The sequence below is a fragment of the Amblyraja radiata genome, chromosome 28 (genome assembly GCF_010909765.2).
Source record: "Amblyraja radiata isolate CabotCenter1 chromosome 28, sAmbRad1.1.pri, whole genome shotgun sequence".
Taxonomy (NCBI): Eukaryota; Metazoa; Chordata; class Chondrichthyes; order Rajiformes; family Rajidae; genus Amblyraja; species Amblyraja radiata.
This window is the reverse complement of record NC_045983.1, coordinates 19,859,252-19,878,170: the sequence shown is the minus strand read 5'-3', so window position 1 is coordinate 19,878,170 and position 18,919 is coordinate 19,859,252. Positions and strand designations below refer to the sequence as shown.

Here is an 18,919-nt window from a genome sequence, read left to right as displayed (position 1 = left end):
ATACAATATATACTGACTCCCCCTTGTCCTGCTATTTACTTCTTCAAAGAATTCCAGCAAATTTGTCAGGCAAGACCTCCCCTTCACAGTCATGCTGACTTCGGCCTATTTTATCGTGAACTTCTAAGTACTCCGTAGCCTCATCTTTTATAGTGGACTCTAAAATCTTACCAACCACCAAAGTCAAACTAGCCGGCCTATAGGTCCCACTATTTTGCTTTGCTCCCTTCTTGTGCAGCGTGGTAATGGCAATTTCCCAATCATCTGGAACTACTCCTGACTCTAGTGATTCTTGAAATATCACTATCAATGCCTCCACAATCTCTAAAGCCACCTCTTTCAGAACCATAGGGTGCAGTCCATTTGGTCCAGGTGACTTATCAGTTTCCCAGGTAATATCCACCTGTATATCGGCGAATCCAAGTGCAGGCTCAGCGATCGTTTCGCTGAACACCTCCGCTCAGTCTGCCTAAACCTACCTGATCTCCCGGTTGCTCAGCATTTTAACTGCCCCTCCCATTCCCGATCTGACCTTTCTGTCCTGGGCCTCTTCCATTGTCAGAGTGCGGCCCAGCGCAAATTGGAAGAACAGCACCTCGTATTTCGCTTGGGTAGCTTACACTCCAGTGGTATGAACATTGACTTCTCCAACTTGAAGTAGCCTTTGCTTTCCCTCTCCATCCCCTCCCCCTTCCCAGTTGTCCCACCAGTCTTACTGTCTCCAACTACATTTTACTGTATACCGCCCACTCCCCTGACATCAGTCTGAAGAAGGGTCTCGACCCGAAATGTCACTCATTCTTTCTCTCCAGAGATGGTGCCAGTCCTGCTGAGTTACTCCAGCAATTTGTGTCTACCTTCTCCCTAGTAATAGCCACTCCACTAACTTCCACCCCGACTCTTGAATTTCAGGCACATTGCTGGTGTCTTCCACTATGAAGACTGATGCACAGTTAAGTTATTCAACTCCTCTGCCATTTCTTTATTCCCCATTATCATTTCTCCTGCATTATTTTTCAGCGGCTTAACGTCCACTCTTGCCTCTTTCTTGCTCTTTATATAGCTGAAGAAACTCGTGCCACCCTCTTCTATTATAAGCTAGCTTACCTTCATATTTCATCTTTTTGCCCGTATTGCCTTTTAGTTACCTTCTGTTGTTCTTTAAAAGCTTCCCAATCCTCTGGTTTCCCAAAACTCAGGGATCAGACAGCCGGTCGGTACATGCACTGTGTCCACTGGATATGATACGTGAGATGGAAGTAGAGATTACAATCCAGCAATTTACACCTCTGCGTTACCCATGGAGTCATAGTGATATGCCACCAAAACACAACACCAAGACCATGCTGACCATCAACCACACATTTACACTAATCCTACATTAATCCCATTTTATTCTCTCCTTGTTTTCATCAACTCCCCCCAGATTCTACCATTTGCCGACAACCAGAGGCAATTTGCAATGGCCTAAAAACCTACTGTCTATGGTGTGTGGGAGGAAACCTGAGCTGCCAGAGGAAATCCATGTATTTCCAGGGAGAACGTGCAGACTCCACAGACCGGAGTGAACCCAGGACTATGACGCTGTGAGGCAGCAGCTCTACTAGTTGTCCCACCGTCCACTGGGACCCTGAGGATTCAGTTGGCCCTGGAGAGCACGATTGTGCTGTCCTCCTTCAGGATTTCAGGATCTCTCTTCTTCCCCCACTCCCTGCCCATTCCCAAGCTCACCCACACTCCACGGCCTGCATTCCCACAGATGCCATCGGACGGCAGCCCCTCCAAGAGTGTGCCCATTGAGACCCCATACCAGATAACCACTGTCCCTCTGTGTAGACGGGAACTCTTCCAACAGCCTGGTTCCAGTCACACGTGGGCACTGTCATAGAGTTAGGCCATGCATGTCTGGCAGGCTGGCACTCTCAAAAAGCTACGGCTGTAAATTATTAAACAGTACACACATAATGTAGAAACAAGGAACTGCAGATGTTGCTTTACAAAAAAACAACACAAAGTACTGGAGTAGCTCAGCGTGTCATGCAGCATCTCTGGAGAACATGGATAGGTGATGGTGAGAGCCAGGATCCTTCCCTTATATACACATATTTTGTTTTGAAATTGTATTTATTATTTTGTGAATTATATTGACACTGATTTGACCCTGTCTCACAAATCATTTATTTTAACTAGGCCTTGGACTTAATGTTCAGGACATTTAGAAAATAGTAAATGCATTGCATAATTAGGATTGTTATATTTAGCTTTTATGCTGGAATTTTAGTCCAATGAAAGATATGCTAGCACTAAGAAACCACTTAGGTTATTCAGACATGGCAGCCATTGTATCCCCATCTAATCATATTAAAGGAGGTCTCCAAAACATTGCTGAAAGGGCTCTTGCACACTAAGTATCTTGAAGGTAGAGAAGTCAATGTTCATACGGCTGGGGTGTAAACTACCCAAGCGAAATATGAGGTTACCCCAGCGGTAACAGCGCAAATTGGAGGAACAGCACCTTATATTTTGCAGCTCTATGACAGTGCCCACATAAACAAACAATAATGGTACAATAATAGTCTATGTAGTTCAGAGGCTATTTGGAGGTTGTAGTGTTTAATAGCCTATTGGCTGTAGGGAAGAAGCTGTTCGTGAACCTGGAAAATATAGGCTCCTATACCTTCTTCCAGGGGTGAAATTAGTGTGTGGCCAGGGTGGTGTGGGTCTCTGATGATGCTGGCTACCTTTTAGAGGCAGCGACTTCGGTAAATCCCGTTGATGGTGGGGAGGTCAGATCCCGTGATGGACTGGGCAGTGTTCACAACTTTTTGCAGTCTTCTTCACTCCTGGGCATTCATGTTGCCGACCCTGGCCGTGATGCAACCAGTCAATATGCTTTCTACTATACACCTGTAGAAGTTCAGGAGAATCCCCTCTGACGTACAAAGTGCTCAGATGGAGGTTAAGGTTCCACATGCTTGCGTTGGGCCACTTTATCACAGTGCAGGAAGCCACAGGCAGGGCAGAGAGAGAATTAGCCCATAACACAGATAAAAAATCTGCACCTAACTGGCAGGCACTAGGAAGCTCAGGATCACTCCAGCTACTGAACACAGTTGCTCCGTAACGGAGGCCGATCTGTATCTCACTAATTTCAGCATTTAAAAAACCAAATTCTTCAGTTGTCCTCATTCATCTATTAACTGCTCCACAAGCATCGAGCCACCTGGAAAACCTTGGTTACCTCCCAGCATGGATCCTCCCTCTGACCTTCTTCAACTTAACGCACTCGCACTTCCTCACTTCTCCAGTTCTGATGAAGGGTCTCTGACACTCCACTTCTCCGCCACAGATGCTGCCTGGCCAGCCGAGTATTTCCAGCAGTTTTTGTTAATATTAGAGGTTTAAAGTGATGGCAGTAGAACCAAATGCGGCATGGCATGAAATACCTTTAAATGATCTGGAATACCCTGATTAACAGGGGAGTGGTGGTGAGTTTCGTAATTACATGTGGGATTTGGATAAAAAAATTAGGGATCCTCAGGAAGAAAATGCAGGGCGGTTGGGTAAAAGCAGAATGATTAATTGAATTGAACTGCAGAAGATTTGGCACAGGTACAAAGGACTCTTCCTGTGCTATGTCACATTACAATTGCAGTACATTTGAAGGAATATTGCGACATTCTTAAGGATTAGTGTTAACATTTTCTGGGACTGTGTAAAATCAAGATTGTTGTTACATATCCTGGGAATGTACTGCACATTTGGATAGGGACGGTGCATTCGGTGTGTTGGGGATTAGACTGGCACTTTCAAAGGCTGAAGTGTTTTCTACTGATACCACTGGGTTTCCAACTGGGTGGCCAGTATCTATAACGGGTCTGTGGTAAACAGTGTCTATTACGGACTAATGAAAGCTGTTCACTCAGTTAAAGTGTCTTTGCAAGAGTCTACTTGATATATTAAGCAGAACTCATGATGGAATTGCAGCAGCTCTTCCAGATAAATCATAGGGCCATCGCCAGTAGAACATTGTGTGCAATGACCCCAGCCAATGATGGCAGCCTCCTGGCTGGAGGAATTACCCAGTCAGAACTGGCTGTCCAGAATAGTTGTGTCACCATTTGCAGCCCAGTGCAGTACACTTGAGATAAGTATAACACGAGTATAATACAAAGGGGCGGCATGGTGGCGCAGCGGTAGAGTTGCTGCCTTACAGTTAATGCAGCGCCAACTATGGGTGCTGTCTGTACGGAGTTTGTACTTCTCCCCGTGACCTGCGTGGGTTTTCTCCGAGATCTTCGGCTTCCTCCCACACTCCAAAGCCGTACAGGTATGTAGGTTAATTGGCTTGGGAAATGTTTTTAAAAAATTGTCCCGCGTGGGTATAGGATACTGTTAATGTGTGGGGATTGTTGGTCGGCGTGGACCCGGTGGGCCGAAAAGGCCTGTTTCCACGTATCTCTAAACTAAACAAAAACATTTCAGAAAGTTGTACACAAACCAGAAAATAGTTCACACAAAGAGGATTCCACTCTTCCATCATAGATGAGGCCCTCACATGGGTCTCCGGTGTCCCGCAACTCTGCTCTTTCTCCCCCAGTCGCAACAGGGATAGAGTCCCCCTAGTCCTCACCTTTCACCTCATCAGACTTCGCATACAGCACATAATCCTCTGACATTTTAGCCACCTCCAACAGGATCCCACCTCTAGCCATATCTTACCATCTCCACCTCTTTCCACTTTCTGCAGAGACCGTTCTCTCCACAACTCTGGTTAACCCATCCCTTCCCATCCAGACTACCCGCTTGAGCTGGAATATCTCCATCCCCCTCCCCCTCCCCCACCGCCTTTATAAATGCCACTTTCAAATGCGAGTGATAGCCCTATTGTTAGTGACTGACCACATCAAACCCAACACTAGGATTTTGAGCCCTGTGACCACATGAACAGATGAACGTATGAAACAAAAGTAGGACTGGGCCAGTCGGCTCCTTGTACTTGCTCCTCCATTGGACGGCTGGCCCCAGCCATTTAACTTCAGCGGCCCTTTTATGCAGTATTTTTCCATTCCTTAATTCCTTTACCAATCAAAAATCTATTCACAAACTCAACAACAAAGCCTCCGCACTTCCTGCCGCTGGAGAATTCCAGAGGTTCACATGGTGAAGACGTTTTTTCTTATCGTCTGAAGAATGGTACCCGATCTGAAATGTTACCTACATTTGTTCTCCTGAGATGCTTCCTGACCCGCTGAGTTACTACAGCACCTCATGTCTCTCGTATTATCTATATCCTGATTGCTGAACACTTTTTGGATGCTGAACATAGGCACCCAAACCAGGAAAAACATTTACTCTGTGCAAAATTCTTATGCATTTTGACATCTCAGTGAGATCACATCTCATTCTTCCAAACTTGAGACAAGACACTCAGTTTGCTTATGCCCCTGTCCCACTTAGGAAGCCTGAACGGAAACCTCTGGAGACTTTGCACCCCACCCAAGGTTTCCGTGCGGTTCCCGGGGGTCAGCCTCCCAACCTGCTTCCACTACCTGCAACCTCCGGCAACCACCTGCAACCTCCGGGAACCGCACGGTAACCTTGGGTGGGGCACAAAGTCTCCAGAGGTTTTCGTTCAGGCTTCCTAAGTGGGACAGGGGCATTAATCTCCTCTATGGAGAAGTCTCCATTTTAGGATGTAATCTGGTGAACCTTTGTGGTAAACTTTAGTTTCCTTCCCATACAAGTACAACCTTGGATAGGAACACCAAACCTGTAAACAATATTCTAGGTACAGTCCCTCCAGGTGTTATATATATGGCACAAGTAGATAAGGTGGTCAAGAAGGCTTTCAGCACATTGGCCATCATCAGTCAGAGTATTGAGTATAAACATTGGGAAGTCATGTTACAGTTGTAAAAAACATTGGTGAGGCCATGTTCAGAGTATTGTGTTCAGTTTTGGTCACCGAGTTATAGGAAAAATGTTGTTGAAGTTGGAAACAGTGCAGAGAAGTTTATGAGGCTGTTGCCAGGTCTCAAGGGCCAGAGCTGTAGGGAGAGGTTGAGCAAGCTAGGACTTTATTCCTTGGAACGCAGGAGATGAGGGGTGATCTTATGGAGGTGTATGAAACCATGAGGGGAATAGATGGGGCAAATGCACAGAGCCTTCTTCCCCAGAGCTGTAGGGGAATCAAGAACCTAGTTGGTTTAAGGTGAGAGTGGAAAGTTTAGTATGAACCTGAGAGGCAACAATTGTTACACAAAGGGTGGTAAGTATATGGAACAATGTTTGAAAAAATATTTGAACAGATACATAGATAGGACAGGTTTAGAGGGATATGGGCCAAGCGCAGGCAGGTGGGACTAATGTAAATGGGACATGTTGGTTGCTGTGGGCAAGTTGGGCTGAAGGGCCTGTTTCCACACTATGACTAATTGCAATCTTTATTCTTGCACTGAAATCTTGCAATTAAAGCCTCCTTGTTGCCTTTCTTGGTGCACCTCCATGTTAATTTCAAGCAACTTGTGCAGCAGGCGGCACGGTGGCGCAGCAGTAGAGTTGCTGCCTTACAGCATCAGAGACCCGGGTTCGATCCCAGCTACGGGTGTTGTCTGTATGCAGTTTGTACATTCTCCCTGTGACCGTGTGGGGTGCTCCAGTTCCTTCCCACACTCCAAAGTCCTACAGGTTTGTAGGTTTATTGGTTTTGGTATTTCGGTAATTGTAAAATTATCCCTAGTGTGTAGGATAGTGCTAGTGTATGGGGTGATTGCTGGTTGGTGCGGACTCAGTGAGTTGAAGGGCCTGAATGAATGATTTCACTGTCTTGTTTTTCTAGGCATCGGTGCGACTGACACCCACTACCATGTTGTATTCAGGGAAATCGCCAGATGGAAGTCATATCCTGGTAAGCTGCGTGAATTTTGGAATTCATTGGCCAGGGAAGGAAGGGCCAAGGAAAAATGACATTGGTTGTTAACCCATCAATATGATCAATTAAGTATTAAGTGTTCAGAAGCATTTATGGATACATTATTTTAAAATGGTCAATTATGTTACGTCCTCAACAGAGATCACTTTGCCATCTTTTCTACAAATGATAATGCAATTTATTTCAAGGACTATAACAGCATTTAAAAGACATTTGCTCAAGTACATGGATAGGAAAGTTTTAGAGGGATATGGGCCAAAATGCAGGCAGGTGGGACAAGTACAAATGGGGCATCTTCTTCAGCAAGGGCGTTGGGCCCAAGGGTAGGTTTCCATGCTGTATGACTCTAAGTGGGCTCCTAACAAAGGGCTCTCAAGCCTGTCTGTACAATGCACAAAAAAAACAAGTTGTGGAGATAGAGTCGTAGAGTGTTACAGTGTGGAAACAGGCCCTTTAGCCCGACCAACATACCTTATCTACACTAGTCCCACCAGCCTGCATTTGGCTCATATCCCTCTTAGCCTATTTTATCCATGCACCTTTCTGAATGTTTCTTAAACATTTCCATAGTACCTGCTCTGACCATAGATGTTAGGCATGTGGTTCCCAGGCTTTTCCCTGGATCTCTTTGAGATGTTTTTTTTGAGCCAACTTTGTGCAGGTTCTGAGAGTGATAATGTTCAGACATTACCAGGCTATAGACTTTGGCAGGAGAATTTTGCACATCCTAAAGTCATTTCTCCTATGTCCAGCATGCATATACAAAGGTATTAAAAGTGTATAGGTTTAGTTTGTTTATGGCATTGGTCTTATTAGCAATTTGTGGTGCTCACTCCCAGAAGAGCCAGCTATTGATTATGCTTAATAATTAATTAAGTGTAATTAATTTCCACTTTTTGACGGCTTAGGCTAAAGTTTACTTAAAACATCAGGTGCATCACTGTTACAGTCTTAGGGAAGATTTCTATGCAACTCTCTGTGAAACAAACCTTAAGTAGACTGCCCCAAACTGCATTTCCAGTGGAATATTAATGGCATAGAAGAATATCTGTGCCATTCATAAGGAGCTAGTCAGTCCAATGCCACCTTCCTGCACTAAATCTGTAATCATGTGGGCAAGGCTCACGTACCATCCAAGTTGATTATGATGAATAATCTTTAACTCTATGCACTGAGTTCCAAATTCTTTCCATTCTCCACAATTAATTCTTATCACCCTTTGTAATGAAAAATAATTAATTATCTCCTCTAATCTTTTTCCCACTTTTTAATTCCATGCTCCCCATTTTGGCTCCATTGCCAAGGAAAATAGGGATTTTCTTTGCTTACTATATCCATCATGTCCATGCCAACACCCAATTGGGCAATCCTATCATCCTATTCTCCTTTTAATTCTAGGTTGTATCACATCTTATTGTCCCTCACTTAGACATAGAAACATAGGCGCAGGAGTAGGCCATTCGGCCCTTTCAAGCCAGTCATTTCAAATTCTATCAATCAATCAATCAATCAATCAATGATCATGGCTGATCATCCAAAATCCGTACCCCGTTCCTGCTTTCTCCCCTTATCCCTTGATTCTGTTAGCCCTAAGAGCTATATCTCACTCTCTCTTGAATACCTCCCAGTGAATTGCCCCCACTTTGAATGAGGACTCCCCTCATTCTTCTAAACTCCAGCGAGCACAGGCCCAGTGCCGTCAAACGCTCATCATATGTTAGATCTGATGGAGATGCTGCTCACTTGAATTGTGCTGCAAAATTATTACTATTCACTGCAATTTATTCAGAAATGTTAATTTTCTTAACAGTTCTAAGGATGCACACCCAAGTATAGGAGTAATATATTGCACAGATTTTGAAATCCTTTAGACTTTGGATACCTTCAGTAAGATAATAAAGTAGCAGATAAGAGACCCTGCAGAAATCTGAGAGGTGTGTTGAACTTTGCCTTTGAAGCCTGACTTAAATCAAACAGGTTTCCTTCCACATTGAATGTAGGTGCAAAGATAACACACATTCATGCATGTCGGAGTCATTAATAATTTAAGGCTTGCATTTCTTATTGATTTTTCAGAAGAGTGCCAAGTACCTGTACAAAGAATTACCTGTCCGCATTGCCCATCGGATTAAGGGATTTCGGAGCCTTCCTTTCATCATTGGCTGCAATCCCACAGTTCTGCAGGTGGTAAGTACAATCTACTGAGAAGCAAATCATGTTAGAACCACTGCTAAACTCAATGTTAGTACTGAATGGAGGGAAATTTTGAAACACATTTTCTGACCATTGTGCTCTTAAGGACAATCTGACAGTGGTATTTAAACAGTACATGGATAGAATTGAAATGTTTGTATTAGTTCAAGAGTTTAAAGCATAATTTTATGCTTGACCATGCTAAAAACAAAGGATTAAAGTCTATTTTATGTGAATGGAATAAACAAAGCGATTTAAGCTATTTAAACAAGCAAATGGGGAAAAACAAGAGCCATTGAAGGAGAAACTTGCAGGATATTAGAGACATTTAGAAATATCCAGAGAAGACACTGAGAAGAAGTACTTCTGCTTCATGCAAAGTGACACATGACCTGAGAGGACAGGATTGAATGTGGTCTATTGCGCTGTGTGGCAACGACTCTAGTAATCACTGGGTCATCAGTTTAGCCTATGGACATGACCTCTGCTTTGAAACGTTTTTCACTATTTAAAAAGTTGCAAAGGCTATTTGCTATCTGGAGATATTTAAAGCAAGCAACCCAGCGAGCAAAAAGAATGAAATGACTTCATTACGATTACTTCATCAAGTATTCACACATAGTGAATTGCATCGACTGGGTTTGTTTCTCTTGGAGGCTGAGTGGGGACCCGATAGAGGTACACAAAGTTCCGAGATGTATCGGGAGGCTAGTTGGGAGGAAATGTTCTCTCATCAGAACATAGACACAAAAAGTTGGAATAACTCAGCGGGTCAAACAGCATCTCTGGAGGAAAGGAATAGGTGAGCCTTCTTCAGGCTGAGAGCCAGGGGAAAGGGAAACGAGAGATATAGATGGTGATGTAGAGAGATATAGAGCAAAGGAATTAAAGATATGCAAACAAGTAATGATGATCAAGGAAACAGGCCATTGTTAGCTGTGTGTTAGGTGAGAACGAGTCATAGATAATGAGACTCAACAAGATGACTTTGAAGCTGGTACAACTTGGTTGGGGGAGTGATGGAGAGAGAGGGGGGATGCAAGGGTTACTATATACAGGTATGCAAAACCAGAGGTTGGAGGTAAAGGTAAGAGGTTGTTCCAATGGGGAACACTTCATTAATTCACTGCTGCACCTCCTGCAACTTCTTCATTTTTGCCTGTCACTAACTTCTTTGTGAGCAGAGCTATAATGCCTGGTGCGTGTGACCTGTTACCCTGCTGTGACCACACACTCAGCCATGTCACTTCTGAATGACAGAAGATGATGCTGCTGCTATTTTGTTTATTGTGGGAAAAGATTTGTTGATGTGAATGCTTGTATTTTTCAGCATGAATTATACATCAGGGCCTTCCAGATGCTGTCAGATTTCCCACCAGTGAGTATATCTGAGCCTGTCTTCTCACCATCCCTTCTCCTCTTCCTTATTCCATTGAGATGGATCTTCCTGTTATGTGAGACAAATGTTGTACCTCTTGTGGTAAAACAGCAATTCCCTTTTTACGATCATTCCCTCAGGTCACCAATGGGAAGACGGAGACACAGTACGGAAAGTTGGTCCAGCAGCTTCTGGATGATCACAAAGATGTTGTCACGATGCTGGCTGAAGGTTTCAAAGAATGCCGTAAACATATTCAGGTAGCAAGATTCTGTCATTGCATATATATTCTCAATAAAGCATTTAACTGAGCTCTTGTGTCCATTCCATATCCCCTTCCCTCTCAAAAGACCAGAGGCCATAGCCTCAGAATAAAAGGACATACCTTTAGAAAGGAGATGAGGAGGAATTTCTTCAGTCAGAGGGTGATGAATTTATTGTCACAGAAGGCTGTGGAGGCCAAGTCAATGGATATTTTTCAGGCAGAGATTGATAGATTCTTGATTAGCTAATTGTCTCTAGTGAGCAGGAAAGAACTAATGTATTGGTGATTGCTGGTCAGCGTGGGCTCGGTGGGCCGAAGGGCGTTGTATCTCCAGAGCCAAACTAAACTAAACTAAGGCAGTGATAGATTCTTGTTTCGTATGGGTGCCAGGGGTTTTGGGGAGAAGGCAGGAGAATGGGGTTGAGAGGGAAAGATAAATCAGTCATGATTGAATGACGGAGTAGACAATGGGCTGAATGGCCTAATTATGCTCCTATAATTTATCAACTTATGAAATTAATTTCTTAGCAGCAATTGCCAGCTGTTGGAGTGGCATAAGACACCCATGGTGAGGAGGGTGAGATGAGAGATACTGTGCCAATTAACACAGCAGCAAACTCTCCCGATTTGACCTGGAGTCTTCAGTAATTTATGAAAATTATTAAAGCTCCATAGATTTCCCAGAGCCCTCGCCATCCCCCACCTTTTCCGACTGGATGTTCCAAATGTCACACGTCATTGGGCTGCATGTAAAAGTCCCTGTATGTGACAAATCTGCCCCTATCCATAATCCTGATTGTACCTTGTAGGGGGCAGGGATTTGGCTGAATTACTTGTTGTAGAACTTACTCATGTAATCAGGTTTTTCAATATGGCAGCTCCAGTTGATGGTGACCCCCTCCCACTCGCCTGGATGTTGTCAGTAATACCATTCATTTGGTAAAAGGAGGTGTTCTTTCCTTTGACTTGTTGGGATGGATGTTTTCTGGCACATGTGTGATGTGAATTATGTTACCTGGAGACCAAGCTACACAGTTTTCGCTGGAACTTGACACATCGCACTTTATCCGGTGAACTGTGAATGGAATTGAACTTTGTGCATTCATCGGTCAACTTCTAACCTTAGATGGAGGAGAGACCAATATTGTATCAGCTTAAGGTGGCCGATCCCTGTGGACCTCTCATTAGCAGCGTTTTGGGTCTAACTTTAAAAATGCTTCCAAAATATAGAGACAGAGGAGATTGCAGATGCTGGAATATGTAGTAAAAAACAAACTGTTGGAGGAACTCAGCAGGTCAAGCAGCATCTATGGAGGCAAAGGGATAGTCAACGTTTTGGGTCAAGACCCTGTGTCAGGACTGAGTGTAGGGGGAGATGATCCCCTTTAAAGAGGTGAGAAGGAAGGTTGGCAGGTGATAGGTGTATCTCGGTGAGGAGGGAGATGATGAGCAGAATGAAAGGTCGACACAAAATGCTGGAGTAACTCAGCGGGACAGGCAACATCTCTGGAGAGAAGGAAAGGGCAACGTTTCGGGTCGAGACCCTGAAGGGATTCAACCCGAAACGTCACCCATTCCTCTCCAGAGATGCTGCCTGTCCCGCTGAGTTACTCCAACGTTTTGTGTCTATCGTGAGTGATAAGTAGAGGCAGATAAAGGAGAGAGAAAATAAAAGGGAGAAAGGGGACAAATGGAGCGAGGCAGGGGGAGGGGAGGCAACTGCAAACTATCTTCCTATTTTGATAGTTGCAACTTCAGCTAAACAACCACAGATGCATACACAAAAATGGTCAAAAATAACGTACTTGTAACACTTGTAGATAGGTTGTTTCCCACTGCCCCTCCCCCAAGGAAAATGTCTGAAGACTTGTAGCTTTGTTATGAATTTGCTGTGAAGGACATATGAATAGCATTGATGTCATAGAAACCACGTGTGCAGGGCCTGATCATCTAAGGTCAAAAAGAGCACAGTAAAGACTTTAATAAGCATGAGTAATTAGATCAACGTGTTCAGAGGGAGCCGTATTCTGATGAAAGGTCACTTTACATTTGGATTAAAATTTGGAGTCTTCATTAAAACGTCTGCCAATTATAGCAAAACTGGCTGTGTGTTTTTTATTGAGGAGTGATGTTCTAAGCTGCTCAAGGTATCAGAGGACAGGGTATGTGTGCAGAGAATTGCAAGCGGAGTTTGTTCTGGGGAAATCTGATGAAATGCATTTTGAGAGGGCAATACACAGACCTCGGAAGGTTTTATGAGAAATAGGTATGAAGTGTTTTGGATACTTGCTTTTATAGACTAAGGCATAGTATTTTGTGTTTTATGACTGTTGGCAGATCCCTCCTTGGATAAATAAAGTTCCATCGCCTAGTATAAAATGTAAGAGTAGAAATGTTATAGAACCTAATTAGGTAATAGCTAGAGAGCCCTGTGTAAGTTCTTGACTCCTTGGTACACGGTGGATTCGTGAAGGTGGCAGAGGGCGTTAAGGAGATGTATGGGGATGTCATGTATGCTGTTATAGTTATGAAGAAAGGCTAGCTTGACTGGCTCTTGTCTTTGGAGATCAAGGGAAGACTTGATTGTGTGTTCAAAGGAACGAGAGGCTTAGACAGAATGAATAGTTAGTACTTGGAGAGAGTTTGATAACCAGGGGGGTACGTAGATATAAGATGATTAGATCATTGGCAGAAGGGATGGAAGAGAAACAGGATATTAAAGAACACTTGAAGTAATGAGAGTCTGGAACTCGCAAAGTGCCTGGACGAGCATTTGAACAACTTACTAGGAAAAGCTGCAGGATCTAATTGCTGGTAAATGGAAATCAATAGAACTGCAGATATTGGAAATCTGAAATAAGAGCAGAAAATGCTGGCTAAACTCTGTAGGCCAGGCAGCATCTGTGGAAAGAAAAGCAGCCAATGTTTTAATTCTGCCACCCTTTGTTAAAAGAGGTTTTTGTCCGTGACCTGCTTTGGCAAAAGGCCACAGACTTGCCGTGTTGTCTGTTTCTCTTTCCACAGATGCTGCCTGACCTGTGTTTCTCCAGCATTTCCTGTTTTTGCAAGGTGATTGCAAGTCACTGACCTTGTGCTTTTGAAGCTGGGTGTGAGGGAGGTGAATAAAAGTGAGCTGGGGTGCCAAAGGCTTTCCTTTCATGTGGCCCTCTGCTCTATTCTGCTGCCAGTACTGCAATGTGGTCAGCACCAACCTGGGTTCAGTCCGTGGGACTAATGTAACATCGCTTGCCTGGCCCCTGCAACCTTCGCAGTGAGCTGTGGACTCCCCACGGGAATGTTCCCCCCATACTTCATTCTAAGGAGCTGCTTTGTTTTGCAGGACGAATCGTTAATCCGATCTTTCCTGGACAACACCTTGACCTCCCGCTTGGGAATTCGTATGTTGGCAACACAGCACCTGACCCTTTATGAGGATAATGTAAGTGCATAATGGGACGGTAAAAACTGATTGATTGATTGATTGATAGCTGGCACAGTGAGATTCTTTGTTTGCATACGGTACAAGTATGCAAGAGTCGCCACGTGAAGGACACCGACAAAGTTACAAAAGCATTCAATATTGTCCCTCTCCCCCCAACCCCCCCAGTCCACCTTTGTTCTCTGCGTCCCTCCCCCGCGCAGGGTCCCTCTTTCTTCTCGGCACCCCTCCGGCTCCCTCCTTGTTCTCGGCGGTGCCACCTCCACAGACCGCCAGGACGCACGGGGGCGACGGCTCTCTGACAACCCCGCTCGTCGCTGACGTCTCTCTGCGCTCTGTTGGTGACCGTTCCCGGTCGGCTCCGCTTCTACAAGATCTCAAGTAGCCTGCTCAGGAAGGTAGTGAGTTGCATGGTGACGTATATTTTCATTTGTAACTGAGCAGTTTGCAAGGAACCAGGTGAGCTGAAACAGCAATCGTCAGACAACCCAGCAGTGGTCAACCCACTGTGATCCTGTCACTGTCATGTTGCTTTAATACAAGTTCAGTTAGACTGCATCATTTACACAGCTATGTCCGCCTTGCTGATCTCTCTGGCAGATTTTCAACAAGGCTTCCAGGAAAAGTTTACTCATAAAACCATTTGCTGATTCATGGCAGCTGTCACCCAGATTTCACCGACGCCAGCACTCTGTAGCCTAAAGGCAGTATGTGACTGCTGCAGCTCTGATAATCAGGCACCCTTGAAAGTGCCGCCTATCAGATTTTCCGAACTATAGTTTGCCATTTTATAAACTGCTTACACAGTAATATAATAGATGTTAAAGTGGGCCTGCTGAGTCAGTAGGAAATGTACGAGCCTGTTGGACCTCAGTCCTGGCTGTAAACTGACCCTCACCTCCGTGACCCTGTGGTTCCAGACCCCAACCCCAGCTCCTGGCCCCCAGCTCTCCGGCAGCACCTGGGGCCCCCAGCTCTCCGCAGCACCTGGGGCCCACAGCCTTGTATGCTACTTTCGTATCTGCCTCTACCACCAACCTTGGCATCATGTTCCAGCCACTCGCCACCCTCTGTGTAAAAGGAGTTGCCCTGCACTTCTCCTTTAAACCTTGCCCCTCTCACCTTAAAGCTATGTCCTGTAGTATTTGATTTTTTTTTCCATCCTGGGAAAAAGGTTCTGACTGTCTACCATATTATGCCTCCCATAATTTTATATACTTCTATCTGGACTCCCCACCAGCTCCGGAGTTCCAGAGAAAACAATCCAAGTCCGTCCAATCTCCCTGTATCTAATATCTTCGAATCCAGGCATTGTTCTGGTAAATCTCTGCACCCTGTCCAAAGCCTCCACACCCTTCCTGTAATGGGACAGAGCTGCACACAATACTCAAATTCCACAGCAATGGTCCAGACAATTCAAGTTCCCTCTAACTTGCCAGGAAGCAGGTCTCACAGGCATTGTGAAAATCTGTTTCATTATCAGTTGTCTGCACTGTTCCCACATCTCACACACTTGCAAATTAGTCTAATGCGCGTGCAGTTCAAACATATGTTGAACATCATTGCATGTTACTGAGGATGTCCATGTTTTTATCCAGTTACAGGTACAGAAGGACCAGAACAAAAATGATCACCAGTGTGATCTATGTACTAAGTAAAATGAGAGCAGTTGATTTTAATCGTAAAACAGTTGTGCTAAATTATCTAGGGCAATACTTTGGCAGCCTGGGTTTTTGCTCATGTTCTTGTACTTGTGAGAATGCTGTTGACTTTTCTCACCCTGTTACTCATTCTTTCTGTGAATGGTTACAATTAATTATTTAGCTCTGTCAAGAATAATTTTTATATATTATCATATCTAAGTCCAGTTGTAAAGCCGTAAAACTGAGTGTAAGTGGCGAAGATGATCTTCGAATGTTCGGATGACCCAAAGTTATAATCATTCATTATTTTCCCTGTTCCACTATGGAACACTCATTTATCATTGCCTGAATACATTCTATGCAGATAATTGAACTAGGAACTGCTACTGCAGATTTGAAATGACCTGTTGCTGGATTGAGATGAAGTTTGGTGGGGGTTGCTCCAGTTTGGCATTAACACAGGCTATTTGGTCTAAACGACAACAGTGCTGTAAACTCAAGAAATCCCTTTCTTCAAATACTTTCCTGAAGACTGGTCTTTTTTTTTTTTCTGCAGCCTGACTTTGTTGGAATTATCTGCACACGACTTTCTCCAAAGAGGATCATTGAGAAATGGGTAGACTTTGCTCGGTGAGTGTTTCATTACAAGAGTGTTTCATTGAGAGGGATCCTCTGAATAAAGGCCGCTGGAGTGACACCATGTGAATAGCTGACACTTCTGCCTGGGAATGTTCTGTCTGTTGAAGTTTGTGGACATAAAATTGGGCTTGTGCTTTTCCCAAAGTTCATGGCCATTGGGATGAGGATTCTCTCTGCCTGTGCACACTTCATACAATGGCCCAAATCCACCAACCTCTGTTATAAGTGTCCATCTTCACCGAATTACATATTTATGTAAATATGTCAATACAAAATGACATTTGCACATGACATACCCCCTGGACATGCTTGGGCAGCTTACAATCTAGCAGTGGGAATATTGATTCCTCTAACTTCAAGTGACCCCTCTCTCTCTGTCCCTCCCCCACCCTAGTCATCATACTAGTTTCACTATCTTCCTGTTGTATTTCACCGTCTGTATAACTCATTATCGCCTACCACACAGCCAACAATGGACCATTGTGCGCTCCACTATTCCTTGATCATCACTGCTTTTTGCATATCTATCATTCATTTGTTCAATGTGCCGTCTACACCTCTCGTCTCCCTTTCCCCCGACTCTGTCTAAAGAAAGGTCTCGAACCGAAACTTCACCTATACCTTTTCTCCAGAGATGCTTCCTGACCCGCTGAGTTACTCCAGCTTTTTGTGTTTATCATTCGCTCTCTGAATATTGAATTTTGTTTTGCTTATGTATGAAGATTGGACTGTGAGTTTAATATGAGCACAGCGTATCTGAAAACCAGTGGTTATAGCAGAACGTGCTGGAGATACTTAAGCCCACCAGCGTTGGGTGAGGCCACAGATCAGTCAATTATTTAACCCTCTGAAGTTAGATGGTGCATGCCCTCCCGCTGAACGTGCCTCATCGAGTATTGCCAAAAGGTTTAATTTGTTTTGTCAGATCTTCATCTGTTGGTTTTTATTTGAAAATCACAGTTGTTATGGTTTTCGGGTTACACTAATTTCTAAATAGGTGTAAAGGGGCATGCCATAGACAGATTATTTGACTTATTTGAAAATAAAACTTGCATTTTTAGAATATGTTTTGCATCCTGTGATTGTGCGCAGTGCTTGAAAGTTCACAAAGTACAGAGATTTGGGAAACATAGAATCTCAATGATCAATCAACTGCAGTGCATTAAGGGTCCTTTATTCTTCTTTGGTGACACTGGTTGAAGGGTGACTGTGCAAGCTCCCTCTTGTCAGAGTCCCCTCTCTTTAGATTTGTGTTGCTGTACATTTAATGTCCATCTCAGTTTAACATCTCATTCGGAGAGCGCCTCTGATATTATGCCAGACACCTTGTGCTGCACAACAGACCTGTCTCGTTCAGAGATGAGTTTGCCCTCCTTCGGACGTGGAAGATTTGGGAGACGACCAATAACAAGGCAGTGGCATGTTGTGGTTTACTCATCAAAGTGCACTCGGACCTGATAACACTCGAGCAGGTTTACACATGCAAATGCCAGGTTCACTGAAAATGGATGATACAAGAGTGACTTAGCATGAAGAAGTTGTCTCAAACTGAACCGTTGTTTGCCCTTTTTTTCCCTCCACGGATGCTGTTTGGCTCACTGAGTTCCCCCATCAGTTTGATTTTTGCTTATGATTCCAGAATCTGCAGTCTCTTGGCTAATTAATTTTTTTATTACATTAAATTACATGGGGCTCAAAAATTTGGAAATCTTTTTCTGTGTAGCCTATCCAGCGGGATAAGGCAATGGTACAGCTGGTAGAGCCACAGCCTCACGGCACCAGACACAGGTTCGATCCTGGTCTCGGGTGTTGTCAGTGCGGAGTTTGCCCGTTTTCCCTGTGACCGTGTGGGTTTCATCCAACATCCCCAAAACGTACAGGTTTGTAGATTAATTGGTGTCTGTGTGCAAGGGTCTGTTTCCATGACGTATCTCTAAACTAAACTAAACAACGTGTGGAATCACATGGTGCATAATCATTACCTCTGATTTCTTGGAAATGTTCATCCCTCAGTCCAACTGCAGGTTCTCAACCTGAACCTTTGACCATCTCTCTACCTCCACAGACGCCTGACCCACTGAGTTTCTCCAGCTTTTATTTTGCACCAAATTACAGTATCCACTGTCTCTTGTGCTTCTGAGTTTATCTTGAAAGTTTTAAGAGATTGCAAATGCACAACACTTGATCAGAAGCTCTGGCTGCATGATATTTTGGTGCCTGGAAGTTGAATGGTCACTGCAACCAGCTGAACAGGAGGTGGTGAGGTGTGTGCTTGTCGATGACCCAGCAGTTTGTGACAGATCATTGAGGGTTGATGACCTGCCTTAACTTTCCATGTGACACAGAGCCTGTTTATTTTTACAGGGTCACTCCATAACTGTGTTACAAACACTTGCTGAAAGTTGACATTCTAGTTTCTGGGAAGGTA

At 44.1% G+C, this 18,919-nt stretch overlaps 1 protein-coding gene across 1 annotated transcript in view; it reads left to right on the top strand.

Moving 5' to 3' along the window:
- Positions 1 to 18,919, top strand: part of bckdk (branched chain keto acid dehydrogenase kinase) — a 36,835-nt gene that overhangs the window by 5,021 nt on the left and 12,895 nt on the right. Inside the window, exons 2-7 of the mRNA XM_033045996.1 lie at positions 6,842 to 6,910; positions 9,011 to 9,121; positions 10,458 to 10,505; positions 10,646 to 10,765; positions 14,111 to 14,209; positions 16,409 to 16,482. Of these exons, the coding sequence (XP_032901887.1) occupies positions 6,842 to 6,910; positions 9,011 to 9,121; positions 10,458 to 10,505; positions 10,646 to 10,765; positions 14,111 to 14,209; positions 16,409 to 16,482 (521 nt within the window). The remainder of the gene's footprint in view (positions 1 to 6,841; positions 6,911 to 9,010; positions 9,122 to 10,457; positions 10,506 to 10,645; positions 10,766 to 14,110; positions 14,210 to 16,408; positions 16,483 to 18,919) is intronic.